At 37.8% G+C, this 27,939-nt stretch overlaps 3 protein-coding genes across 8 annotated transcripts in view; 2 read left to right on the top strand and 1 right to left on the bottom strand.

The window, feature by feature from the left end:
• mark1 (MAP/microtubule affinity-regulating kinase 1) overlaps positions 1-2,425 on the top strand; it is a 63,981-nt gene extending 61,556 nt beyond the window's left edge. For all 5 annotated transcript variants that reach the window (XM_048170050.1, XM_048170023.1, XM_048170015.1 and 2 more), the window contains one exon: positions 211-2,425. Coding sequence is in view for 4 of the 5 variants with exons in the window: in XM_048170023.1 (XP_048025980.1) it covers positions 211-553 (343 nt within the window). In the remaining variant the exon portion in view is untranslated. The remainder of the gene's footprint in view (positions 1-210) is intronic.
• Positions 2,177-27,688, bottom strand: LOC125255103. Of its 2 annotated transcripts, XM_048170081.1 has the most exons (18): positions 27,487-27,688; positions 24,331-24,554; positions 24,151-24,208; positions 23,945-24,046; positions 23,689-23,853; positions 23,533-23,610; positions 22,269-22,343; positions 21,953-22,045; positions 21,523-21,642; positions 21,027-21,195; positions 12,334-12,380; positions 10,053-10,251; positions 8,216-8,376; positions 7,788-7,920; positions 7,377-7,533; positions 7,162-7,285; positions 6,830-7,019; positions 2,177-3,155 (listed from the first exon to the last, which is right to left on the bottom strand). In XM_048170081.1, exons 2-18 carry the CDS (start codon positions 24,546-24,548, stop codon positions 2,995-2,997), a joined length of 2,250 nt encoding a protein of 749 aa, XP_048026038.1. In that variant the 5' UTR covers positions 24,549-24,554; positions 27,487-27,688; the 3' UTR covers positions 2,177-2,994. The 2 variants fall into 2 exon arrangements, 1 of the variants encoding a protein (XP_048026038.1); XR_007181833.1 differs by lacking the exon at positions 2,177-3,155 and having other exon boundaries at positions 6,878-7,019; positions 7,373-7,533; positions 27,487-27,685.
• elavl2 (ELAV like neuron-specific RNA binding protein 2) overlaps positions 4,858-27,939 on the top strand; it is a 71,805-nt gene continuing 48,723 nt past the window's right edge. Inside the window, 2 exon segments of the mRNA XM_048170106.1 lie at positions 4,858-5,015; positions 16,798-16,877. Coding sequence (XP_048026063.1) covers positions 16,839-16,877 — 39 coding nt within the window. The 5' untranslated portion in view covers positions 4,858-5,015; positions 16,798-16,838.

Below are 27,939 nucleotides of genomic sequence, written 5' to 3'. Positions count from 1 at the left end.
CAGAGGGGGTTAGTGCACGCCTCAAACACACCACTAAAAGTCAATTAACCACAGTTGTGGACGCAAATGCAGTTATTCTTATCTTTAAAGTTATCGTTCTTGGTGTGAATGGGCCTTAACTCTACAATACTCTGATCAGCAGAGCTCATGGTTTAGTATCTGCGATGAGGATCAACCTGACATTCTGAACGCTTCTGTGTTTGTCATCAGGAGCGGATCCGGAGAACCCAAGGAGGAAGGTCGTGACTCGAAGCCGAGATCGCTGCGTTTCACCTGGAGTATGAAGACCACCTCGTCCATGGAGCCAGGAGACATGATGAGAGAAATCCGCAAGGTGCTGGACGCCAACAACTGCGACTACGAGCAGCGCGAGCGCTTCTTGCTCTTCTGTGTGCATGGCGACGCGCGCCAGGACAGCCTCGTCCAATGGGAGATGGAGGTTTGCAAACTGCCCCGCCTGTCTCTCAACGGTGTTCGCTTCAAACGCATATCGGGAACGTCTATCGCCTTCAAGAACATCGCTTCGAAAATTGCCAATGAGCTCAAGCTGTAAGCAAAGGGTTGGAAAAAATACAAAACTATAGGCAACACTAAAAAGGAATTTTGCCAGGAAGTTTGAGCACCATTTTTGAGTTCCTGCTTCTGTAAGCTACTGCTGTAATGTTTAGTGGAGAAAAAATATGAATGCGAAAAGAGAAAAAACGCCCTAGCCCATGACCTTTAGCATATATGCCTGGTTAAAACAACCATCTTGCAATAATATCGAAACCCTTACAGGGTTGGCAGGACAAAAATCTGTCGAGCTAATTATCGTAACGAACTTCAAAATGACTTTTTCCACATGTACAGTTAAGATATAGAATGTTTTGTTGTATTGAATTGATCATAGAGTTGTATAATACAAGACTTTCAGCCTACTTATGTGGAGGTGTTGTATAGTCACTATTGAGCTCTGTACAGAAAAATTATGTTCAATGTGTCATACTTGTTTAGTTTGTTGCTTTTTTTTCCTCCTTTTTTTAGACTGACACCACTCAGTCTTAACAGTTCTTTTAAAAGTTCTCAACATTTGTTTTTAAAGGAACAGTTTATGCAACAATGGAAATTCTGTTATTTTCTCACCCTCATGCGATCAAGCCCGTATGTTCTTCTTATTTTCCATTAAATTTTGAAGAATTGACACAGCTTTTTTCCATGACCAGCTCCAAAAATGACCATAATATTCCACACATTGGGATTTGTGTGCAATAGCCATACGTTACACTTTGTAACAATCCAAAATGCAAGTCGCTTATCACCGAAAATGAGCTGCGCTTAGTTTAGTTTAACTTGCAAGTTTACTTTTGTATTCTACAGAGAAATAACAACATACATGGAAGGACATGAGGATGAGCAAATAATGACAGAACTTTCATTTTGGGTGAATTATCCTTTTAATTCAGAGTGAGAATTAGATGTGATCATAACATCAGAGAATTAACGACTAAGTGTTATGTAGAGCAGGCAGTGTATTTCCCACAAGCAAGATGGTTTGGATGTACGGATCAGCTAGAAATTAGTAAACGAGCGTCTACATTAACATTCCATACAGAACATACACTGAGACTAACTTCATCAAACTACAACGCTGCAGAAATACTGCAGTGTGTTCGGAGCAAGACTGGGCCAGTTCAGCAACACTGGGCCATTTATTTCCCATTCAAAATCAAGAAACGAGAAAAGCTTCAACTAATAACTAGCAGAAATTTATTTATTAAGCCATTTTATGCCTTGTTTTATTAACTGTAGAAACCGTTCATCCAGAGAATGCATGACTTTTTTGTGTGTGTGTAAAATGTATTTTGTTTCGTAATAAGTGGTGATGATGAAGATGAAGATGATGATGATGATGGATTACAACCACTCATACTGGTACTTTCTACTAGTTCTTTTGTACTGACGTATCGAAGGTTAAATGTGCAATGCTGTCTATGTTGTATTACTGTAATGCTGATTAAAGAGGTTGTGACTGCACACTTTTAAGGGAAGATGAGGTCAAGTTTCCGTAGTTTGAGAAAAAGGACTAGTGACTAAAAATATTAAAAGGGTAAAGCTGTGATTAAAGCTCAGAGAGGCATTGAATGTTCGAATGTCAACTGTGATGTTCCATTTTGTGACGGTACATTTCCAGGACACATTTCTTTTTTTCTTTTTTTAAATGGCTGTACGGATGAAAGTGTTTGGATGGGAAAGGAAGCTGAAGGCTGAGGATCTCCAAAAAAATGCAATTAACTCAACACATTTCATCCTTCCACACACTCTTCCCATTTATTCTCTCGACATTGTACTGTACATTTCTGCGGAAAATCCCTTGGGCCACTGTGGTTCAACTTCAGTCCCACTGGAGCACATTAAAGCTTACTTGAAATGAGTCTTTGAACTAAAATGTTTTTGTGTCCTTTTTTTCCACAATCCTCACTGCAATAATTACATCAAGTAATTGTGGTTTTCCTAAAGGAAATATGAACATTCTGTTCTTGTTTTGCACATGATCATCTATGTTTAGGATATAGTAAATATTCCTGACTGTGAAATGAGTCCGTTAGCGCAAATGCAACAAAATGCTATGTGTAGGGCGGATTTCATTAACATTTCAAAGAAATGCTCTTCTCGTATTTCAGGCAGGCCAAAACCAAAAGAAAGACAAAATCAATTACTTTTTACATGAAAACATGTGTGTGGGTGTGATGGCTTAGTGAAAAGTTCATATAGTGGACCTAAAATAGGCTTCATTTTCTTTATGTAGAATAGGATGTAATATTACCAGGGTGTTCCTTCGTGAGATTCACTCTAATGATGATAGAAGCCATATGCGAATAAACCACTAGCTTCAAAAATATTTTACAAACAAATCAAAAAGTGTAGCAAACTCCCTTTTTTATCATAATGTCGATGAGAACTCCAGAGCGATGGTACTTCAGTTCTCCTAAAACAAAAAGCCTCCTGATGGCTGCTTTACTTCTGAGCAGGTACCAGGTCATCAATGCCACTGTTGTTTTCCAGTCTTTTCTCCATTCGGATGAGAAGTTTGACCCCATCCACCACTAACTGGGTCAGCCCGACTTCATTCAATCCAATTGTCTGCAGGTTGCTGATTTTGTAGATGCCTGGACAGCCTGCATGGTAAATAAAAATAATGCAACAGTTTAAGTTTCTTTATAGTATTTGTGATCAAAAATATATTTTTAAGAGACTTTTTTTAGTTAAAGGTGCTAAAGAGGATGTTTTGTTTTATTAATTTTTGCAATATTACTTGAAACTGTCTTTACTAACTGATAAAAGACTATTTATTAGGTGCACTGAAAGTAATAATATTAATATACATCATCTGTGCACGAGGTAGGGCCTTAAAAACATCAGCCAATCGTTTGCGCGATCATCGCGTAAACGATTGGCCCTCTGGCTTGTCAATCACTGCCATGACGTTCCTTGTGAGAGACGCGCGGCTGCGCGCTCCAGTAACTTTCCACACTCTACAGGCGCCGCATGCAATGTTTTTGTCAGGAGACAGGAATAACAACTGCAGATTATGAGTTACCTGCGGTGAGTCCGACATAATGAATCCACTAACACGACACAGCGAATGCCGGTGGTAAACACTCGTGTTCCAATACTGGTGCACGACTTTTGGGAGGCGTTCCCTCGAAATGAGCTGTGAAGGAGGGGGGTTGTTCTTACGCATGCACTCATCCTCTAAAGATCCTCTTTAGCACCTTTAAACATTCAGATTAGATCAATCTTGCAAATATAGCAGTGGCTGCTACTTTTTTTTTAGCACGACATGTTTGTTCTTGCCGTCATCTTCATGGAGCTTTGATTAACAAATGGTTTTGTTTTACAAGCTTGGTGTGAATTAGGGGTGTCACAATATACTGGTATTGACGATAACCGTGATATTCAAAGCATGAAATATGGATATCGTGTTAATTTAGGGTGTGACGATATACCGGTATTTAAAATGAATAGGACGCTTATGATATCATGACATGTAAATACTCCAGCGCCAGTATCTGGTTGAGCTCTCAGGTGGCAGTATTGCACCTTAACGCTGACGCCTGTCAAACAAGAAGACGACACAGCGCAGCCTTTTGTAGGCAAAACCTGGAAACCCAGTACCCATTTTAGGGCTTCCGGTTCCAACGCCATAAAGTCTATGGGTTTTTGCTAAATCGCCTGAAATAAGGTCTGTGGTTAACAACGCCTCTAAATACTTTCACGTTTTGATCTATGACATAAAACACACCAGTTATAACCCGCTTGTGATTTTTTAAACCTTTACGGTGTCTTAAAATCTGCGGTTGCTAACAAATTGCTAAAAGGGACTACTTCCTTTGGCGGGGAGGTTAGACGTCATTATTAAAAACGGGACATTTGGACAACAGTTCTCATGAAAAAGTGTATAAGTATTCATAACAGCACAGATCATAATCAGCGAGCATGTTTTTAAATAACTTTGTTTTATAAATAAAGTTTGAGGAAGCGTGGTGGTGGTGACGTTGATCTGCGACCATGGTGTGCTGTAGTCCGTTTATAGCCTACTGTTAGCCTTTTATATCTGACGACTTTATTTAGGCTTCAAAATCTATAAATATTGTGTTAACTTGTAAAGATTATCTTGATAGACAAAACGTGTAAGTGTCATAACCCTTTGTTAAACACAGAGCTTATTTTCTGCGATTTTCCAAAAGTCTATGGGAAAAATGTATAGGCTTTCAATCGAGGGAACCTGTGCGCCGCTAACTTCCGGGTTGGCCTACAAAAACACGTCATCCCTGAGGTACGTTATTTCGAGCGGGAGAGTGAGAGGCTCTGTCTACACCCGAAGAATAGTAGATAAGCTCGACACTCGACAGTATGGGAGTTTTTCGGCTCCTTAGACAGCTCAATCCGCAGGATTTGCCTAGGGGTGGCAACACCATTAACCTCTTACCCCCCTCCGTGTCCATCACCCTGCAGATAACGCCATTTTACAGAGAGTAAGTTGCGATTATTTTACTAGTCATGGAATGGGAAATGTTATATTAACAGCAATTTTCTGTGTTCATATATTTAAATAAAGGGTGATTATTTTAAGTACCGCGTTTTCTTTACTCGTCTTATTCAGCGTGATGTAACTATGCATGCAGTTATGCCCTCAAAATTCAAGATACACGGGCATTTTTTTTGCCCCGACATTTTTTTGTCATTATATCACATTATAAGATGTAGTTGTTTTACAATATCACACGAGCAAGAGTGCCGTTTTCCCCAAATCAGCACAAATGCAATGTTCCTTCAACTTATTGTTAAATTAACAATGTGAGTTACATTTTAGACACAGTATTGTTAATATTGTTTTTTTCCCCTTTATTTCGCCAACGAACATTTCAAAATGATGAACGGCAGAACAGAGTCCCCGTGCAACAGAAATGCTTTTGTTATACTGACTGAATCCGCGTTTAGAACGAATGAATCCGAGCTTCGTTCCTCATTTGAACAAATCGGTTGACTCACTCATTGAGACAGTGACTTGCTTCCACCTACTGGCAGTTTAGTTTAGTTTCATATTTAAGGTACATTTTAATTAAAAAGTTAAAATTAGAAAGATTTATTTAAATATATAATATTGAATTAAATTTATGTAGACAAATTGTAAATGCTGTGTAAATATATGAATGCCACTTCTCATTCTGTGTCACCTCTGTATTGCAAAGATGGATTTTGTTGATAATGATTTCATTTGACTGGTAACAGCCATAATGTATAGGCTACAATGCTAGTATTTATTTATTATTTATTTATTTATTTATTTTACTTAAAAAGCCTTACATTTGACTTTAAAAAATGTGCAGCAGCCCTGAAAGAGAAAAACTAAATAAACGAAGTAAAAATTATTTAGACTGATCAACCCCGATATATCGATATCGTGATATTTTTTGGCCACAATAACCGTGGTGTGAAAAATCTAATCTATGTGAATAGTGTGAATATCATCTATGCAGAAGTTGGTTAACGTTACATTGAATTTGTAGAAGGATTAGCAAAAATTAATTAATGAAAATGATAGATTTTGAAACCACCAAGTACATTGAGCTCAACATGAGCCAAGAAGACAGGACAAAAATGCTTCTATGCCATTTTGTTCAAAAATTATTAGCCAAAAAATTAAAACCTGTATGAAATTTTGGACTGTTTGTGACACTAGGACATTTGAGATACCCCAAAAATGCCTCAAGGAATGCTAAGACCAGTTAGTGTCCTAAATTTTAGAACCTTTTCCTGTTCTGCATACATACTATGTACTTACTATAGCAATTACAATAACTGGGCTGTAACTAGGTACTAACACTGAACCTACCCCTAAACCTAATCTTAACTCATGTAGTTACCTTATATTACAGTACTTTCTTGGATAAGTACACATACTGTAAAAAAGTGTTATCGGTACTTCTTTTAAATAAGTGCTAAAGTATGTCCTATATCATTATAAATGTGTCTAATATAAATTTAATCTGGATGTGCTGCATCCGCCATGTTTTGTCATTGTAACGTGACCTGCAGCATTTGTTGTGTCACTTCACTGCCATTCACAACTCGTCTGCTATGGCCTCATGGGATAGTAAAGTGTCTGTTATATTGCACACTTCAGAATCTTGCCGGAAGTAGTAGGTCATCTGGGTATTTTTTGCCTACTGTTTTATGAATACTGCAAATTCGGACATATTACTCTTTTTATGCAGCCTAATTACATTTTTATGTTAGACTGTGGCTGATATCATGCATGATATTACACTACAAAGTTTTGCCGTACTTGTTTCTTCCATCTCAAGTCGTAGTCTGTCCAGGATGTCATCCATGCGTTTGTTCTCAGCGAGATGTAGCAGCTTCACTGTGACACTTGCCTTCAGGCCTGTGCCTATCTCTGCAGGTGAGCTGACCACCCAGCCCAGGTGAGGCTTCCAGATAAATGGATGTCTCAGTTTCTTATATGCTGTCTCCATCTAAAAAGACATATTTTAGATTTTTAGTATGTGCAACATAGACTATATATGGCATGCCTCAGGGTTCGATATTAGGACCTTTTGTCTTCTCACAGAAAACATATCAACATGATATTGTATGAGGTAGCTGATTGAAATAAACCTTCAGCACATTGATGCAGATAGTCTTAAATGCTTCTTGTAAGCAAGCATCACTTCTATAAGACACCAGTTTCAAATGGTCCTCCATGTTAACCCAGACAGCCAGGGTCCCGTCCATACTCAACCTGATCGCAAGGCAAAAACATACATTAAAACATATAAGCAAAATCGAATTGCTTAGCATTATTTAACCACAACTTATTAACGCTAACCAACCACAGGGCCCTCGCATCAGGCCAGTCACGAGCCACACCGATCTTTATCAAAGAAGATGGTGGAGAGTCCATCACAACCCTGCGGCCTTCACTCTCATGGCTGAGTTCATCTATGGAGTAAAGCTTTCCTGGCAGATCCTCAGCCAACTGCTCCAAAGCTACAAAACAAGTTACATTAGCATAAAGCATATCCATCTAAGTCAGGGGTGTCCGAACCTGCTCCTGGAGGGCCACTGTCCTGCAGAGTTTAACTCCAACTTGCCTCAACACTCCTGCCTGGGAGTGTATAGTCTGCCTAGTAAAACCTTGATTAGCTGGTTCAGGTGTATTTAATTTGGATTGAAGCTAAACTGGAGCAGGACAGTGGCTCTCCAGGAGCAGGATTGGGTCTAAGTAGACCCATGATCAGTACCTGTTTTGGCCAGTGTGAGGAGCTGTCTGCGCTCCCCTCTGCTGCAGTGTGTAGGGAAGCAGTAATCCTCTATGCTGCGGCATGCAGTCACCTCACAACTCAATGCATATTCTTGGTCAAAGTCATCCCCACCCTACACACATAAACACAGACTTTATACATCCACTCCAGATTTAACACTATTCTACATCGCTCATGACTAGATTATAATCACAAAATTTACCCAGAGAGGAAAGAGACTTAATGGAGAAGTTTCTCCTAAAATTATGCACTGGCAGAGCTAGTATGGAGTGATAAAAGTAACGTAGAGTGAGTCTTTTTCTCAGGTGAAACATCAGGATACTTTAGCAAACTTGTTCATTTGGTCTCCATTTAATCTCATTGTTGAGACATTAAAGAGTTGTTACTTGTTATTATTTTCTTCGTACCTTCAGGTTGTCATAATTAAAGTCGCTCTCTTGTACTGCATCACTGGTGACCTTGTAGCCGTGGTAAGACTCGATAATACGGTCAAAAAAGTCACAGAACAGGATATATGATTGAGCATCTCCTGCTAAACAGCCAACTGCTTTTGGTCCTATGGACTGCCCTGTCAGACAAAGTCAGACAAGAACCAAAATGTAACATAAAAGGACAGGGTTTACAAATGCAAAGCATGATCTGTATTTGTTAATGATTCACTTGATTTTTTATTCAGAGAGAAAGGTGTGACTCTAGACTAAAGGTTCAGTCAATCTTAAAAAAGTTCATTCACAACTGTGTTTTGAGTTCAGAGTGCTAGGACATTTATGGCAGAAAATGCGTAACTTAAAAATATTGTCAATCTTTTCCCCTCCCAGGGACCCCAAACAATATAGTTATTTTAAAAAGTCCACATCATTTATCAGACAATGCAGTACCTTTATGAAACCGCAGGGGTTCACAGATATATAAAACCAAGACCTGATATTCACTTGAGTCTCTTCTGACATGTGCTTTGTGAACCCACAAAGACAGTAAAACCTGAATAAATGCAGTCCTTTAGAAAAAGAAGTGTGCTTAAAGGGTTAGTTCACCCAAAAATGAAAGTTCTGTCATTTATTACTCACTCTCAAGACCTTTGTTCATCTTCAGAACACAAATTAAGATATTTTTTGACAAAATCCGAGAGGTAACGGACTCGTCCATAGACAGCAATTTAATTACCACTGTCAAGGTCCAGAAAGGTACTAAAGACATTGTTAAAACAGTCCACGTGACAACAAGTGTTTCAACCTTAATTTTATGAAGCAACGATAATACTTTTTGTGCGCAAAAACAAAACAAAAATAACTTTATTCAACAACATCTTCTCTTCCCTGTGATTATCCTTACACAGTTGCCGCAGTAAGCACAGTAAAGGCTTTCGTGTTTACGTCTGCATGCGTGTGATGCTGACGCAGGAGCCAGCCAATAATGAGTCGCCGTTCTGACAGAGAACCTGGAAGAGCTGGACATAAACAATGTATGAGAATTAACACAGAAGAGAAGAGATTGTTGAATAAAGTCGTTATTTTTGTTTTGTTTTCGCGCATAAAAAGTATTCTCGTCACTTCATAAAATTAAGGTTGAACCACTGCAGTCACATCGACTGTTTTAACAATGTCTTTAGTAGCTTTCTGGACCTTGAAAGTGTAGATTATATTGCTGTCTACAGATGAGTCGTATACCTCTCGGATTTCATCAAAAATATCTTAATTTGTGTTCCGAAGATGAACGTCTTACGGGTGACATGAGGGTATTGAGTATTTTTTTCATTTAATTGCAATTAACATGCAATTAAGTGTCCAAAAGCATCACATTAAGTATATTATTCTTTTAAAGTATATTATTTTTGTAATAAGTACTATTTTTAAAAGTATGCTTAAGTGTACTTCTTTTTCACAATGGTTCCCATGATGAAAATGACTATAAACAGTAATGATGTCTTCAGATGTAAAAGTGCAGAAAAAAAGGTTTATGTGAAGCTAATGGTGGACATTTACATGTAATATAAATACAATAGAAATCAATGGAAAATATATATAATACACGATTACACGTTCGAAGTCTTAACACATGTGCTTTAGTGGATCATGTGTCATCTGTGTAGATCTCATTGCTTGAAACATTCATTCAGAGAAGCGAAAGTTGAGCTTCTGGCTTCATTTCTCTGCAGTCTGGTAACCTTTCTGTGGAGGTTATGACTCATTCTATGAATTGACTGTTTGTGTGAAATGTATCAGAAAATATTTTAGAATAACTCACCCGGATCCTCAAGTCCAGGGCGTACGATATCATCAAAAAGGACCCCGCTTTCAGTTGCCCGGTTGAACTGTCGCGTGTACATGTGCAGGTCGAGGATGCGGCCCATGAGGGTGCGGTTTCTGTCCAGGTTTGGGAACTCATCTTTAGGGGAACTTCTCTTCAGATTGAACCTGCTCATAGGGTCACGGGGGAGTAAACTCTGGGCAAAAGACAACATCAGATATTGCTATTAATATACTTTTATTAATTCATGCACACGCTGATATCATTTCTATAGAAGTAGGATGGGTAACACTTTATTTCGATAGTCCACTTTAGACTTTCTACTAACTATAAGTAACTTTACAACTACATGTTGACTAGCAGTTATTAGAGTATTAGTAGACTGTCTGCATAATATCTGCAAACACTTGAAGCTCCCCAACAGACATTCCTCTGACAATAAGTAACTTTACAAGTGTATGTCAGTTATTCTACTAAACTTAAACCTAAGTTTACTTCTGAATGAAAATTTCCTAATAATCACCCCATGCTATCCAAGATGTTCATGTCTTTCTTTCTTCAGCTGAAAAGAAATTAAGGTTTTTGAAGAAAACATTCCAGGATTTTTCTCCATATAGTGGACTTCAATGGGATTCAAGCTCCAAATTGCAGTTTCAGTGCAACTTCAAAGGGCTCTACACGATCCCACATGAGGAATAAGCGTCTTATCTAGCGAAACGATCGGTCATTTTCTTAAAAAAATATATATTTATATATATATATATTATATAAAAATATATATTATAATCATGTTACAAAGGTCATGCGTGACGTAGGCGGAAGTACCGATCCAGTGTCTACAACGCGAACCTGCAAAGATTGAGCCAAACGGCCTTTACAAAAAGGGTTAAACAACGATATTGGACTTTTTCGCCGTACCGCAGTTCTATCGTTTACGTCATGCGTGACCTTTCAACGTTGCGTGGCGCATTGCAGAGCAGTGCAAGACGAGCATTTGTGGTTAAAAAGTATATACATTTTTATTTATTTATTTTTTTAGAAAATGACCAATCGTTTCGCTAGATTAGACCCTTATTCATAGCCTGGGATGACGCAGAGCGCTTTGAAGCTGCACTGAAACTGCAATTTTGAGCTTCAACCCGGTGAAACCCACTGAAGTCCACTATATGGAGAAAAATCCTGGAATGTTTTCCTCAAAAACCTTAATTTCTTTTCGAATGAAGAAAGAAAGACATGAACATCTTGGATGACATGGGGGTGAGTAAATTATCAGGAAATTTTCATTCCGAAGTGAACTAACCCTAACCTAATAGTCTACTAATATTCTAATGATTGCTAGTTGACATGTAGTTGCAAAGTTACTTATAGTAGAATGTTTAAAGTGGACCATCGAAATAAAGTGTAACCCACAGGATGTCTTTTCAGTCCAGCCAGCTTCATTTTTACTAGATGCCAAATTAAAATTTTGATCATGATCAAATTAAAATATTGTGAATATGTGAACCATATGTGAATGTTATTATTCTTGTGGAAAAAAAAAACTATTATATAACTATTCATTTTCATTTTATTTAAGTTAGTTATAGTATTTAAAAAAAAAAAAAAAGTTTATACAGTTTATTAATTTTATTTCAGTTTTAGCTTTAGTTATTGTAGTATATCAATTAACTAAATGAAAATGACAAATGTTGCCTTTGCAATTAGATGAAATAACATTTAATGAACTTTTTTATTTTATTTCAGTAAACTCGTTTTATTTCAAGTAACTTTTTTTTTTTGGTAACACTTTACAATGCATTATAAATGTGTTTTGTATGATTTAATGAATAATTGTAGCTAATACATTTTATAATACTTAATTGTTACAACTTCCGCAAATATTATATTGCATTTCAATGTAAATTTTTATGTAAAGATATAATGCATTATAACGTACATTATGAATACCTTCTTTATGCAGTATACATAAAGGCTTTAAGTAAAGTGTTGCCTGTTTTTATGGTTTGAATGTTATTTCTAATAAACTATAATAGGATGGGAACAGTGTTCACTGTGCATTCAAAATGAACATTATTCTTTTGTGAACTAAACTGCGTCCCAAAAATGGTCAAGGTTGTACATAGAGAGGACGTGGTTGTGGCAACCCATTCAAGATCACTGAACAATGCAACTGCCTGGTAACACTCTTTTTTTTTCCCCGTCTGCAAACTGACAAAGAGTACGGGACTTTCCACAAGCTGGGTGTAAATGGGTTTGGTGTTTTTGTGAAGGGGAATACCTCCAGCACAGGCCTGTATTTCGACTCCTTTGGGTGCTCGGTAGGTGCTGAAACACAAATCACACATGAGACATCAAGTCTCAAATACCCCTACACAAATGCCACACAATGACTGTGTTTTGTTAGTGTCTTATTTTAATTTAAAAGTAGTGGTTAAATGACTAACTCAGTTCTTGGTTCTGATGTTCAGTACATCTCCACCACAAGCAATGGCATTCCATACATCCAAAATGTGACACTTACGCTTAATCATCCAAATTTTTTCCCTCTTCCACATCTTTGGAGCTGTTTTTGTCTGAAAACACTTGCACACGCACAGATACACTCCAGCCGACAACAGCTAGACGTAGTTGTGGACAATATCTATAAATAGCTAGTGGGGCTCATCGTCATATGAGCGGCTATTGTCCCATCACCCACCACACAAAGCACGAGCACCCATGCCAGTGTCATGTTGCCTGCCTGTAATAATGTACCTATTTATACAGTTGTCAGTCTCATACTTCACATTGAAGCTCGAGGGTTGGGTACAAACACTTTCATTGTAGGTCTGCACATTATTGGGCACAAGTGGTGAAGAAATTTGTGGGATATTACAGAGGAAATGGATATAAAAATATATACACACAATATGTGGACGTGATCTAGGTGTGAATTCTGGGCTTTCAAAATGTGCTTGCTCTTGATTACTTGCTCTTTACTAAAAAACATAAACATAAGGCTACAATTTTTTTTATCTCAATAGTCCACTTTAGACATTCTACTAACTATATGTCACTTTGTGACTCTCTGTGTTTTTCCGTCGTCTCTGGTCACCTTCATATGTAAATTGCGTGAGCTTATTTCGTCCATTACATCGAAAGATCTGAAAAAGCCCATACATTTTCCCACCAATAGACCCTCCCCTTGAAGAAATCAGGACAGAATTGGTTGAAAGTGGATGAATTAAAACACCAGGTGTAACTGGGAATGTCTCCCTTGTCTGCTTGTGATATGATTGACCAAGACACATGCCAGACAGCAGCATAGTGTGGCCCAGATCCGGCCCACATCTGGTACATGTGGATTACACGCGGACCAGATGTGGGCCGGATCTGGCCCGACACTATGTTGCTGTCAGGGAATGCCAGGTATATACATACATGTATATACAGGTTAGGTGTTAGGGTTTGGATTAGTAGAATAAGTTGACATGTAGCTTTAAAATTACTCTTTAAATAGTCAGTAGAATATCTGCCGAGGAACATCAAAATAAAGTGTCAGCAGATTTTAAGCAGACAGTCTACTAATACTCTAATAACTGGTGGTCGACATATAGTTGCAAAGTTACCTGTAGTTAATAGAATGACTAAAGTGGACCATCAAAATAAAGTGTTGACGAATGTGTGTGTATATATATATATATATATATATATATATATATACACACACACACACACAGGGGTTAAATTGGGCCGGGGCCATCCGGGGCTGAGCCCTGGCACATAGGCTTATTATGGCTCGACATTACCACTTAATTTTTTGAAGGGGCAAGAGAAAGACCGTTTTACTTGTCCTGATTTAAACATCAATAACAAGTTTTAGTACAATAACAAATTTTAGTACAATACATAAAATCACAAAGTATCCTTTTCACTATGCAAAATAAGTGTTTTATCTATATAAATGTTTCATTCACAGTAACTACCTTTCATAATTTTACTATTACTATCAAACTTTTCATTTTCATCTCTTTTCGTTCAGTTTAATACATTTGCCTGTTATTCAATCCAACTTAATGGTTAATCAATGATTCATTTGGTACACCTATAGATTTCTATATATATATTGATTCTACAGGCACAGTTTCTATAGAACTTATTTGCCATTTCTGATATGGATAACCAAATGTAATGAATTCTTTTTTCATTATAAGAAATTATCTTAGATGATAACTACAATTTTCAAAGTGTGTGTGTGTGTGTGTGTGTGGTCCTGGTAAACACTGTTGTGAACCAAATGTCCCAACAAGGATGGTAATAACAGTAATTGTAGACCTTGTTTGGGCATTTCTTTGGTCCCCATGAGGAAAACCACTTATAAATCATACAAAATTATATTTTTATAAAATGTAAAAATGCAGAAAGTTTTCTGTGATGGCTAGGTTTAGGGGTAGGGGATAGAATATACCGTTTATACAGTATAGAAATCATTATGTCTAAGTCCACATAAAACATGGTGTGTGTGTGTGTGTGTGTGTGTGTGTGTGTGTGTGTGTGTGTGTGTGTGTGTGTGTGTGTGTGTGAGAGAGAGAGATACAGATACAAAGGGATTTGAAATTTGTGAACACAGAGCAGGACAGAGTACAAGGGAAAATAAACAGTCAATGACTGTATAACATCAGATTGATCAGAGATGCATCAGAAGAAGGGAGACAGACAGATGGCATCATTTTACATTATAGTAGGCCATGTGATACTGTAAACGGAGGCATTACCATGGTAAAGACTGCCACATTACTATAACTCACCCTTATAAAGGTCAACTACTGTATAGATTCAGTCATGTGGTACAGAGAACATTTACTGTACATGCAGCACACTGTTCTACACAAAACCTCATGACCATGTCATACTTCATCACACCTTTTGATAACACACTGAATAGATTATACTACAAACATTATGGATTTTATGTCAATTATGTCATTTAGGTAATGTAAGTGTATTTTCTAATGTGGGATCTGTAGCCTGTGTAATTATTTCAGCAACAAGGGTGATTTGAAACGTGTATCTTGCATTGTTTGCTATTGAATGAACTGATTGTTAAAAGTACTAAACTGAAAGAAGAACATACTGTTGTGTTTCGGTGATTAAACCAAATGTTCTCATTACATATCACAATGATCTTGTGTTTTGAAACAGTGATTAGAATTGAAATATGCACAACTAGAACAAAAGCATGAGATCATGTTTTGAAAGAATGACTAGCTGTGTTACAAGTGTGATCAGTTTGGATTTTAAGAGTTTTGTTGTGAAAATAGTACCAGGGCGAATAATAATAATAAAAAAAAAAAAAACTGTAGGTGGAAAAACTTATTTCATAATTGATTCTACTTATTTCAAAATGACCTGGCATACGTGTTTAGTGCAGTGCACAGGCCTACACAGCACATTTATGTGCATCACCCCTTATGGAAAGAAAATATATTTCCCTATATATGACTGATCAATATATTACATGAATTAACAGTATATTTAAAAATTTACAGAAAAATATATTGCGTAAATAATATTACAATATATTGAATAATACATAAGGAATTGCCACTTATCATATATTGAAAAATATGTGATAATATATTTACTAATATATCATAGTATGTAATTTTATATTCAGTAATACACTCCATAATATATGTGATCAGATATGGAACGGCATGAATAATATATTGCAGATATATTTACTCATGCAGTATGGTAAAATAACACATTTCTTATATTTTATAATTTTTGCATTTTACATGTCTCATATTTTCAAGTCAGTCTCTTTGGTAGAAACTTTAGTACATGCAAGTGTGCTTTTGTTAACTATCACTGTCCTATAAGGTGCACAGCTGTTATTTTTTAAATAAAGTTATTATTAATGGTGTTCATCATAAACCTCACCACAGGCTCGACTCTTCAGTGCAATGGTAACCTCAAAAACTCACACATACCAGAAAACCTTTTAAATTCTAAAATAATAGAACATTAAATGCTAAAAGATCTCCCCCTATATCAATATTGAGCAAAACACATGAAATGGCACTTAATTTTAACATTTACTCTCCTTTAACAGTCAGAAGCAAAGCATGCTGGGAACTAGAAGGCTGTTGTAACCACTGATTGTAACTCATTCTGTGAATGTGTGTATATATGTGTGTACAATACATTCACATTTATATGGGAACATGTATGTGCAATATATGTACATAATAAAGGATGAAACTTTATGAATGTAATGCTATTTTTGTCTTCATTTATATGTATCAATATATAGCCATACATGTTCAATGCATATATTGCAGTATATTGAAAAATATAAGCACTAGTTTCCCATATATGGAAATGTATTATGTAATATATCGCATTATATTTTGCAGTATATTCCCATATATTTTTGTTCCGTAAGTGACTACAGTTAACTTGGCAAAGTGAGTGAGGAGCTGGTCGGTAGAAGAGACTAACTTATTTGGTGAGAAATGTAAAAACCATAAGAATTAACTCTGCTTTTGATTCTTGTCTCATTTGTAAGGTTAAGCAGATGTTTTTAGATAAGTTAGATCATGCTAGTTATACACTGGGTTGCCTAATTAAATCAGCAAGCTACTAAACAGTAATGATAGCTAGCTATATATATATTGCTGAACTAACTTTAACTTGAAAACAATGACAGCCGTAACAAATGAAAAAACCTAACAAAGCTGCTTTCCCTTTTCCACAGCAGATGATGTAAGGATAGCATCCAGCAGGCATCAAGAACCAATGTTTGAAGAGTCCAGATTTTCTTTATTAGCTCAAACGGTAAGTCAGAAACAATAATTTACAGCATTGCTGTCTTTTTGCCACAAAAGTGGGTGGGAAAAGCAAGTAAAAAAAAAAATTTTAATTCTACCCATTTTCTAAATACATGTTATTGATCTTACTGAATGAGTCATCAGTGCATACATTTCATTTTTAAGTTGTACAGACAGGGGAAGAAAAAACAGGGGAGAGAGATGGGGATAGGAGATCAAGATATGCCCCAGGTAGAAAACAAACCCGGGTTTCCAAACGTGTTGCGCAACCATCTGCACCACTCACTATGACAAGACGAACTCCCTCAAGCAAACAGCCACTGACCCACGCAGCAGAAACGGATCTTGGCTGGAAATAACCAGTAGCCATTGTAACTGCATAAACACTTATGATTTAAACCATATGGTAACACTTGACACTCTTCTCATGCGCAGAACTTTTTCATTCAAACTGATATTTTCATAAATATGGCACATATGAGCAGTACATTCAGAACCTTCAGATGATTTGAAATGATTCAGACTAATTCAAATCTGAGCATGTAAACATAACCAGTGTTACTACAACAAATGTGACACTTTAGTGCAGGGTTCCTCAAATCCGGTCCTGGAGGGCAGAGTTTAGCTCCAACCCTAATCAAAGACACCTCAAGGTCTTCAGAGTAACAGGTAGGTGAGTTTGATCAGGGTTTGAGCTAAGCTCTGCAGGGCAGGATTTGAGGAACCCTGCTATAGTGACTCCTGGATACTGTTTTGGGAGTGCTACAAGTCCTCCAATCCAGTTGTGTCCACCTTTACTTTGATGAACAGCGTGTCGTCTCTCATATAAACGGCATTCCGAGGGACCTCCAGATCACTGTGGGATATAAATCGTGGGAATCCTGTGGCCACATTAGCATCAGATGTTGGCCGACGAAAGCTATCGCTGTTGGCGTCAGGTGTGAAAGTACTGCTCAAGTGGTTCCTAGTGCCGCTTTGATCCAGTAATGTTAACGTTATGTTCTGACGGAACGGCCACGGTAAGAGGGAGTCGAAGTCTCCACGCATTATTGTGATATAGAGCGACATGTGGGTGCCTCTCCCTGAGTTGTCCCCACCAAGATAAGCCCGCACACTAAGCTTGTAGCCGTTACGACTGGTGTAGAAGGGGGTGGAGTTGAGTGGGGTGCCGGCTTCTTTTCGGTGCCAGTAGTCACGCACTTTCCAGATGAGCTTCCCATCATAGGAGGTGGATTCAAGCTGGCGGAAACGCTGCTCATTACACTGCAGCTGTTCCACGTGGATGTCTAACAAACGTGTATGACGCTGACACGTCTGCTCTAACGCACCTGAGGGACACAAACACATACAGAGCTACTGTTGCAGTTCTATAAAGAGGATACATTTGGATGTTATTGTATTGTGTGATGCTGGTTATAAGTCTACGATTGGAAACAAACTCTATTAATTACTCATCTTATTGTATTGAATCTGTATAGGCTGTGACACACCAAGCTAACGGTCCACTGTTGGACAGCTGTCAATGAGCGGCCTAGTCTTTGTGCTGGGTTCTGCACCGTCAGCACTAGTCGAACACCCAATAGTGGCTTTTTGGCCAACTGAGATCACCCTGATTAGCTATTCGCTGTAGTGGACCAGTGGATAAAGTTGCAAAAGCAAGTAAATGTTAAAGTCATGAGGGCAACAGAAGGCTTTTCTCGTTTTTCATCTTCATGTCACCTGTGATTATTTTCAACCAATCCGCCTGTGGTTAGCAAGATTGGTGTGAAAATGGTTTGATTATCTGCAATCCTAGCTCTTCTGGTTTCCCTTTTTCAATGAAGAATACAGAATACTCTGGTTTGGAGAGTTATTTTCTCTCAGGAAGGTTTGAATATACAGGTTAGTTGGACATTGGATGTAGTTTTTGCTGGGTTTGAGTGCAAACTTTTGGTCCAGACGTGGGTGACATGAGATAACACGAGTCGGCTTTCAACACCACTATTTCTTTGATTTTTGTTTGGTGTGTCATGGCCACACCAAATGTTAGGTTTTTTGTTTTTTTCACTGAACACAAAAGGCATTTCGATCAATCTTCTCACTTCTCTTTATGGTAACCACAATTGTCAAGCTCCAAAAAGGATGTTGGAATTCAAACGCTTTGACTGGCGTAAAACATGCTATTTTAAATTCTGACAGACGTGAAAGTGATTTCAGAGCTTTGATTGAGGGGAAGATTTTCAGGCTAAAGTTTTGGTCAGTTTTAGAAATCATGGAATGTAGTTACAAGGATTATTTTTTTCTGGGCTACATTTATAGTGCTTTTTGTCCTTTATTGGTGTTTGACAAACATGGTCACAATTAACTATCATGGTAAGGAACTGACTGTGTGCTTTATTTTGTTTCACTGTTTTTCAGATAACAACTTACCATTAATCAGGGGTGTCCAGTCCTGGTCCTGGAGGGCCACTTTCATGCAGAATATAAAATGTTAGTTCACCCCAATTTGAAAATTCTGTCATTAATTACTCACCCTCATGTCCTTCCACACCCGTTAGACTTTCATTCTTCTTCAGAAGACAAATGAAGATATTTTTGATGACAGAATGCTGTCAGATTTCCTTCCATTGACTGCCTTTGCAACTTCCACTTTGACACTTCAAAAACTTCATAAAATGATCAGAAATCTTGTAAACATTGATCAGCGAACATAAGCAGAAGCTCAACCAAACCTGCTGCACCCAACGAGAACAAACCTCTTCTGGAAGCTCAAACGTGCTGCGTAACACACAAGAATGAACCTCATTGGTTACGCAGCATGTTTGAGCTTCAGGAAGAGGTTTGTTCTCGCGCGTGTAGCAGGTTTTGGTTGAGCTTCTGCTTATGTTTGCTAACCAATGTTTACATTGGAGTTAAAGCCTAAATAAATCTGTTCATTATAACAAGCGATTGATTCTCTTCAGAAAATTTTGACTAAACCACTCGATTCATATGGATCAGTTTTCCGATCTCTTTATGAAGTTTTTGAAGCATCAAAGTTGAAGATGCAAAGGCAGTCAATTAAAGGAAATTTGACAGCATTCTGTCATCAAAAATATCTTCATTTCTCTTCCAAAGAAGAACCAAAGTCTTACGGTGTGAGGAACGACATGAGGCTAAGTAATTAATGACAGAATTTTCATTTTGGGGTGAACTAACCCTTTAACTCCAACTTGTTCCAATAGATCTACAGTATCTGGAAATTTCTAGTACTCCTGAAGTCCTTGATTAGCTGGTTCGGTTAAGTTTAATTAGGGTTGGAGCTAAACTTTGTAGTAAGAAGGACTCAAGGAACAGGATTGGACACTTTTAAAAGTTCTTGCATTACTACGACAACTACAAACCTCAAAAGGGCAAAATAGTACCGTCTAAACCAGTAAAAACTACAGGAGTTTACCTTTGGTCCGAAGGTAAACCCGGCTATACAAGACCATTTGCTCTACCTGCAGAGTTTATCTCCAACCCTAATCAAACAAAAAGGTGTTCAGTATTACTTGAAAACAACAGGCAGGTGTGTTGGATCTAAAGTCTGCAGGAAGGTAGCCTCCTAGGAGCAGGGTTGACCACCCCCGGTTTACTCTAATGTCCACTATATCTCCCTTTGCAACAAGGCTGAAAACAGAACACATATTTGTACATACATTCATTTTCTCAACTGCTTGTCCTATGTACTGTAGAGTCATGGGGTTTTTGGAGCCTGTTTTAGCATCACAGGGGTGACTCACACCTACGACAATTTAGAGTCTCCAATTCACCTGTCCTGTATCTTGTCTTTGGATTGTGAGGGAAACCAGAGGAAACACATAGGGAGAAATTCCCGGCTCAGCTTGTTCATTGCTGTCTCAGATTTCTGGCCAGTTGATAATACCCAGAATATCAAAATCAACTGTGGCCAATAGATCCTTTTCCTATTCAGTACCCAAACTTTGGAAAAGCCTTCTTAGTGTTGTTCGGGAGGCAGACTCATCTCTTTAACCCACCATGAAGGTCATGTGTTTTGAAAACAACAAACTGTGAAACTGAACTTGTGCAGCCAAAACCTTTGCATTCACAAACGTAGAAGAGTAAGTTTCGAGTTTCACCCATCTTGTTCAGTAGCTCTCTTCAACATTCTTGTGGCCAATCAGACTTGACTTACCCAGATGTTCCCTGAGGCTTTCTGTGACAGCCACCTGCTGTCTGAGGGAGTCCAGTGATGCCCGAAGGCTCGGGAGCTCTTCGCTTAATTCAGACCCTAGAACGCCCCGCAAATCCCGCAGTTCACGCTGCACACTGCAGATCCGAACTCTCTGCTCCTCCACAGACCTCTGCCAAACAAACACAGATCATACAGCAAACTCTGACCATATAACACCAAAATAGCTTCCTTCACAGGTATGCGTGTGAATTGAAACATTGAAGCTGGTCAAGCTCTTATTCACCACTATGACCACATATAGTAAATACTAGTAGCTATAATGAATGGTGATTACTTGATTCTCTAAAATAATTGTTGCTATATGTTCAGAAACATGTCAACTTGGGGGTTAGTGAACTGTTCCTTTAACTTGGCATTGAATATTATGGATTCTAAAATTACAGGACAATAAGCTGTTTTGTGCTTAGTAGCCTGACTGAATACAGGGTTTCTTTACCTGTAAGGTAGTAAGTGTGTTGTCACACAAGGTGACATCTCTGTCCAGACTGCTGACCACAAGACTTTTGTCCTTCAGCTCCCCCTGTTGGACAAGCATATCCTGCTGCAACTGCTCCACCTACAGCCAAGACCATTTTTATATTATATTCAACATTTGTAATTAAGCAATAAGCTACAAGAGACAATCATGAAGTAATTCTCTGCATTCTCAATGTGTTTCAGCATCTCTTAAGTAAGGAAATTATAAAGAACACACATTTTCATTCATTCATTTTATTTAGTATGTATTCACTATCAGAATCCAGGAACACAGCTATCCCTTTTATAATAGCATTTGATGGGATAAACTTAGAGATAATGTTTTATGGACCAGAATTTCTTTTTTTTCATTTTGAATTTTGCATTAACATTGACGACCCATTTCATACCTGTTTTTCAAGTTTGGTGTTACTTTCCAGGACAAGCCGAACATGGGAACTGAACTCTGTGTTTTCATGAACTTGCACTTTTCCTCTTTTATCCTGGAGGAAAGACAGAGTTCAAAGGTTGAGATCTCCAAAGCTTATGTATTTAACGACCAAAAGCATCACAAGCCTAAGTAGATTGTAGAACCATTGCCACTAATGGTCTCTACAATCAACTTAGCTCACGATGCCTTCGAGAAATTCAGCCTTATTAAGTAGGACAACACTGATAAAATGACACTTTCACTTGTTTCAGCGTTGAATTTGAATGTTTTCTTACTCTGACTGTGCAGCCATAGTTTTTATAAATGCAGTCCGTCTCCACTTCAGGACACTCATCAGCATGTGCTTGCAGCTGGAATGAGATCAAAAAGCAGCAATGAGCAAATTAAAATATTTGTAGTCTGATAATCAGCTTTTTTACAAAGCCCCTAAGAGGACATTATGAAAAAATATGAGTTGGGAGGAAATATTAAATTCACGAGTTCACACTTATATATAATCAGATATAGTATCAAATATGCATATTTGGCGTGCTGTCCGAGGAGAGGGCTCTGAGCTCGGAATTGGCCTGAAACCAGAGCGCTCCTCCCCATATCCCTGGCTTGGATAAGAAATAATAGAGAGCAAGGGAGTTGGGGTGAAGGAGGGATGCTGGAAAAACTGTTGTGGAACAGAGGTAAGTCGGCTCTATATAAGCCTCCTCTCGCGCTGATTGGGTAGATTCATGATCTTCCCAAAGTTTGTTAATAAAACATCATTTTGAATGCTTGCAAACTTTTGCGTTACCCCAAGAACTTTGCATTCGCTCACAAAACTTTGACAGCAAATGCACAACTGGTAATTACAGAGCCCCTGAAGGGAGGTACATGGTGATGGAAAAAAAAATTGAGATGGGAGAAAAAACACTTCTGCGTTCTTTTGCAGAATGTTTGTGTTCCCCTGAGTAACTTTGAGTTAGCTTGCAAAACTTTTTAGTTCCCCTGAGAAACTTTGCAATAACTGGCAAAACATTTGTGATGGAAATAATATGACATGAGGAAAAAATATATTTCAGCTCTTTTGCGATGCGAAGCCAGTGAGCGCAAAGTTTCTTGGGGAACCGAATGCAAGCGACTACAAAAGCACTGAAATGTATTTTTTTTCTACCTATTTAAAAGCCATTGAGCCTCTAAGGGGACATGTTGATGGACATGTTGGAAAAAATATAAGATTACCAAGAGGTCCCCTTAGAGCAGGGATGGGCAACTCTGGTCCTGGAGGGCCAGTGTCCTGCAGAGTTTATCTCCATCCCTGATAAAAACGCACTTGCCTATAACTTTCTATTAATCCTAAAGACCTTGATTAGCTGGTTCAGGTGTGTTTGATTAGGGTTGGAGCTAAACTCTGCTGGGCAGTGGCCCTCTAGGACTGAAGTTGCCCATCCCTGCCTTAGAGGTTCTGTATTAATCTGAAGAGAGCAATAAAAAATAATTGCATGTTCATTACAGTTAGAACTTTCTAAATGCGGTATTCTTCCGGAGTGAATTGTTTAAGTGTCACACCTTGTGTCTTTTGATCATCTGCAGACACTTGTTGGAACAGGGGACTTCAACTTCCGGGCATGAAGTCTTCTGATGGGCCTGGCATAGTTTAGAGGCAAGATTAGAAACAAACACAAGATGACTTTATGCACTACTGAGACACGGAAACATTCTGACCAGCAATTGAGATACGGGAAAAGACTGCTTGCAGTGCTGGCAGGATTCCAGGCGGAAGGAACAGACATTCCTTTGATGGTCCATTAGGTTTTTGCGTAACACAGTGTCGTTGCACCCTGAGTTGGAACATCTAATACGCTCATACTGGCAAACTTTCAGATGATCCTGAGAAAGAGAGTGATATTACTCAGCTCTGAATGATGGACACATCAGGATAGCTTTTCATCATCAATTTACAGCATGATTTGCTCTTTACCTGGAGGTTACATAAAGTAGCCCTCTGCTTACAGTCTGGGGCGTTGGTGCAGTAGACCTCTAAGTTTAGCAGTTCCCTTTTACAGCAGTTGTCTTGAAAAACCTGCAAGCATTGGAATTGCTATTCAGTAGGATATAATGGAAAATTGAGTGACTCTCATGATAAGCGCAGATAAATATGCATTTCAAATTTTTATATAATCTCACCTCCTCAGGTTTTATAGGAACGTTGTCTAAAGGACATTTCGAACTTCCTCCATTTTCACTAAAAAGAAGAAAGTTTACACGTTGACAAATCATTTTAGATGTTAAAAGTAATTTCGGCTGAAATTCATGTTTATCTTTGCTGATATACAACAAGTTGTTAAATTCATTAATTTCTCTTACATGTATGCCTTTACGCACTGAGCACAGAAAATGTGCCCACAGCCTGTCTGGTGAGGGTTCAGGACGATCCCACCGCAGGACGGGCAAACAAACTGCTGCTCTAACCTCAACACAAAGCGCAGAGTACGATTGGTCAGAACGGATTCCAGCTCCCATGACCTCATGGGCTCAGAGTTCTGTCGCGAGAACCCAGGAAGCTTGTTCTCCTCTGTGGCCATGGAAACCTGGTAACATTAGAGGAGACCGGGGAGTGTTGTAACACGGGGTCAGTCGTAACAGTGTCAGTTTGACAAGTCAGATAAGATCTGTGGTGTTGTCATCAATATCATACACTCCCATCACCTTTTTGAGCTCAAAGGGGAAGTGGCATTTAACTGTGAGCAGCGCTGCAGATTTTATGACCAAAAAAACTGATTTTCTGGAAAGAAAGTCAAATTTTGCCTAGCAATCATTGTATTGCAGATACAGTTATTTGACATACAAAATCTAAAGTAGCTGTTTCTCTAGTTTAATTCGATTGCATTCATGCTCTCATTCAAAACACGAGTTTTTGTTGCACATTGAGGGATTTATGTGGTAAATGTGTTTCCATCAAAGTTTATGCGCTTATTGAATAAAAACATTATCCACATCAATTGAACACATACTTTTTTTTGTGTGCACATTTTTAGAATTTATGTGCATCTTGGCATTTTCATCCAGTGTTTTGTTTTTTTATGTGATATCCCGAAAAATTCACATGAAAATACACCTAGCTGGATGGCAACAATAGCTAGTGACAGAAATACAGTGCACACAAACGGCAATTGTTTTGTGCTAAATTTAAATGAATAAAAGTAATACAATACGTTTTTTATCACTTTAAGATGTTCACTTCAATTTCAAAACTGATTATTGTTTATTCTTCAATAACGTTCTTGCATAAATTTAGATTGTGTGAATCTTATTTCGGCAACTTACCTCTCATTGTTATATCGATCCCCAGCTAGTTGTTACAACCCCAGACGGCAACATAGTGTCGGCCCAGATCCGGCCCACATTTGGTCCACGTGTAATCCACCTGTACTAGATGTGGGCCAGATCTGTGCCGACACTATGTTGCTGTCTGGGACTTACCAGCAACAACAGAACTCTTTTTGTGTTTGACATTAACTCACATAATCTGTGATTGTGTAATACATGTCAAAGTAAGTTATATTTGTAGTAGACAAATGTGGCTACCATGTATAAAATTTTGGGAGTTATGCTCAAACAAAAGGTGTTACTTTCATCCCCGGTCTAATCCTACCTAAAGGTAAAATTAGATGTATATAGTTTAATGATGTAGGCTATAAAATGATGTATAATAATTTTGACAGCATTGTCAACTTGAAGCTGCTATTGGTGTTTGCTGCGCAATATTTGACCGTAAGGATAAAAATGATGGTTGTTTTCGTCAGTTACAGCTCGTTACATCTAGCATTCTGCCCGCTTTGAATCAGACACTGAGAAGTAGTGAGTAAGATAAGATTACATTTATTTAAATTAATAGGGGGAGAGAAAGAGATGCGTGTGAGTTTAATTACTTCAAAACAAGCGATGTTACCCCCTCGTTGCTGAGAAATATAATGTAGTGATTTAGTAGCAAAGTTATTTTATTAATAAAAGTCGCAAGACAGTGTTGATAAATTTCTGTGCGAGTGAGTTGATGATTACTACCTGTGCATTAAAGAGTTTTATTGCACACCTTCCAGCCAATCAGAATTGAGTATTCTGACAGACATGGTATAAATATATTTTCACATTCACAATTTCAAATATTTCTGGCTATTACAAGGATACAGAAAGTCTGGAAAAAGCCCAAATGTTTTCAGTTTTCTGTCAAAATTATGGTTATATTATGCAATATAATAATAAATTAATATTATAATGATTCATTAATTAAAAATGTACTTGAAAATGAACAGTTATTAGCTCAAAAATGACAAGAAATATCACAATTAAGTTAACAAGGGATGAATTTTAATTAAGCTGTCATTTGAAAAATGAAAAACTTATTTAACAAAATATATTCATTGTTCTCTTTCTATAATCAAAATGTTTCACACCAAACATGTTTTCTTGGGATGATAATTTTAATTGCTAATAATGAGTTTAGAATCTTCCACTTTCCACCCTGTTAGTCTTTTATAATAGCATAACTTGAACTAAAGCCAGTTCATGTTCCTGTTTAGCTCTTACAGCAATGGATTTGATTATTTTTGTTTTGTTATAATAGTTTTTAAGTCCCAAACATTTGATAAAACGACAAAAATGTAACCCTCAGGTAAGCTAGCTCTCAATACCTCGCTGAGCAATTTTTTTTTTCAATCCTGTTAATTTTCTCGCCCATTATGTAAGCAATGAAGTGTCTGAACTTGACAAGAGTTTCTTTTATTTTTCCACACAATGAGATTTTAGATTAAACTAATGCAATCTATATTTAATCTATATTTAAATAACCTATATGTTAACTTGGGACATAATTATGCAGGAAGGTAACAGGGTTGAACGTATAATCTTAGCCTACATTTACTTAATTCAGGTTGCCAAAACTTCAAGCTGCTTCTTAGAAGTGCGAAGGTACTATTCTAAGTATATTTTCAAATATTGTTTACTATCACATCGCCCCCACACCAAACCATTAGATGAACTGATAAAAAGTAGACTTTATTTTATCATTGCAGTGTTCACTTATAACATAACGACGTTATTATTATTATTAATGTTTTTTTTAAGCGTTTATTATTTTCAAAGCGGGGAATTAATCTGGGCATATCTATGCTTTTTTTTAAATAATTTAGTTTTAAAGCAACGAGCTCGCACTATACGGTCTGTTCCTGTGTGTGTGTGTGTGTGTGAGAGAGAGAGTGCAAACTGCAGAATTTATGGGGAATCCCCGGTGCAAGAACATGACACTATGAATCTAAACTGAAGTAAAGCATTTGTTATCACATGCCCAATAAAGCCAGTGAATTCACGACTCTTGAGTCAGGCTTCGGCATGGCTATCGTGTAAACACGGTCAACAACTCAATTAACCAGGTCTTCCACACTGAAACATTTACTTGTACTTTCGCTTTACACCATCAGCAACATCATTCACAAAATTAATTTTAAAATGCGATGGGCTACATACCTGGGGTTGATGGCTTTAATGTCTCATTTTGATTAATGTGGTTGAGTTTTCAGTGGATATAATCCTGAGAAATATGATTTGACAGTTACTCGGCTCGGCTCAGAGCTCAATGCCGATGCACTCAGTACGTCACTCTTATTTTGGGCGCGCTGCCACGCGATTAATAGGAACGGAAAACGGAATGACCAATCCTACTACGGCGAAGGCCAGGCTCATGAATATTAATCATGCAGCGTCACAGGATGCTTTGCACGCAGCGTCAGCATAGCTTCATGAATATTCATAAATTAAGCCTTGGCGATAGTAGGTTTAGTAATTTTGCGAACGGAAAACGCATTGCAGGAAGTTTCTATGAACGAGTTTACGAAAATAATCCAAAAATAGATTGAGCTTAAAATGCCGACACACATACACACACACATTAGTGCATCTTTAAACTAAAACAGGAGAGAA

The sequence above is a fragment of the Megalobrama amblycephala genome, linkage group LG2 (assembly GCF_018812025.1).
Source record: "Megalobrama amblycephala isolate DHTTF-2021 linkage group LG2, ASM1881202v1, whole genome shotgun sequence".
Taxonomy (NCBI): domain Eukaryota; kingdom Metazoa; phylum Chordata; class Actinopteri; order Cypriniformes; family Xenocyprididae; genus Megalobrama; species Megalobrama amblycephala.
The sequence above is the reverse complement of the archived record's forward strand: the minus strand, read 5'-3'. Positions and strand labels throughout refer to the sequence as shown.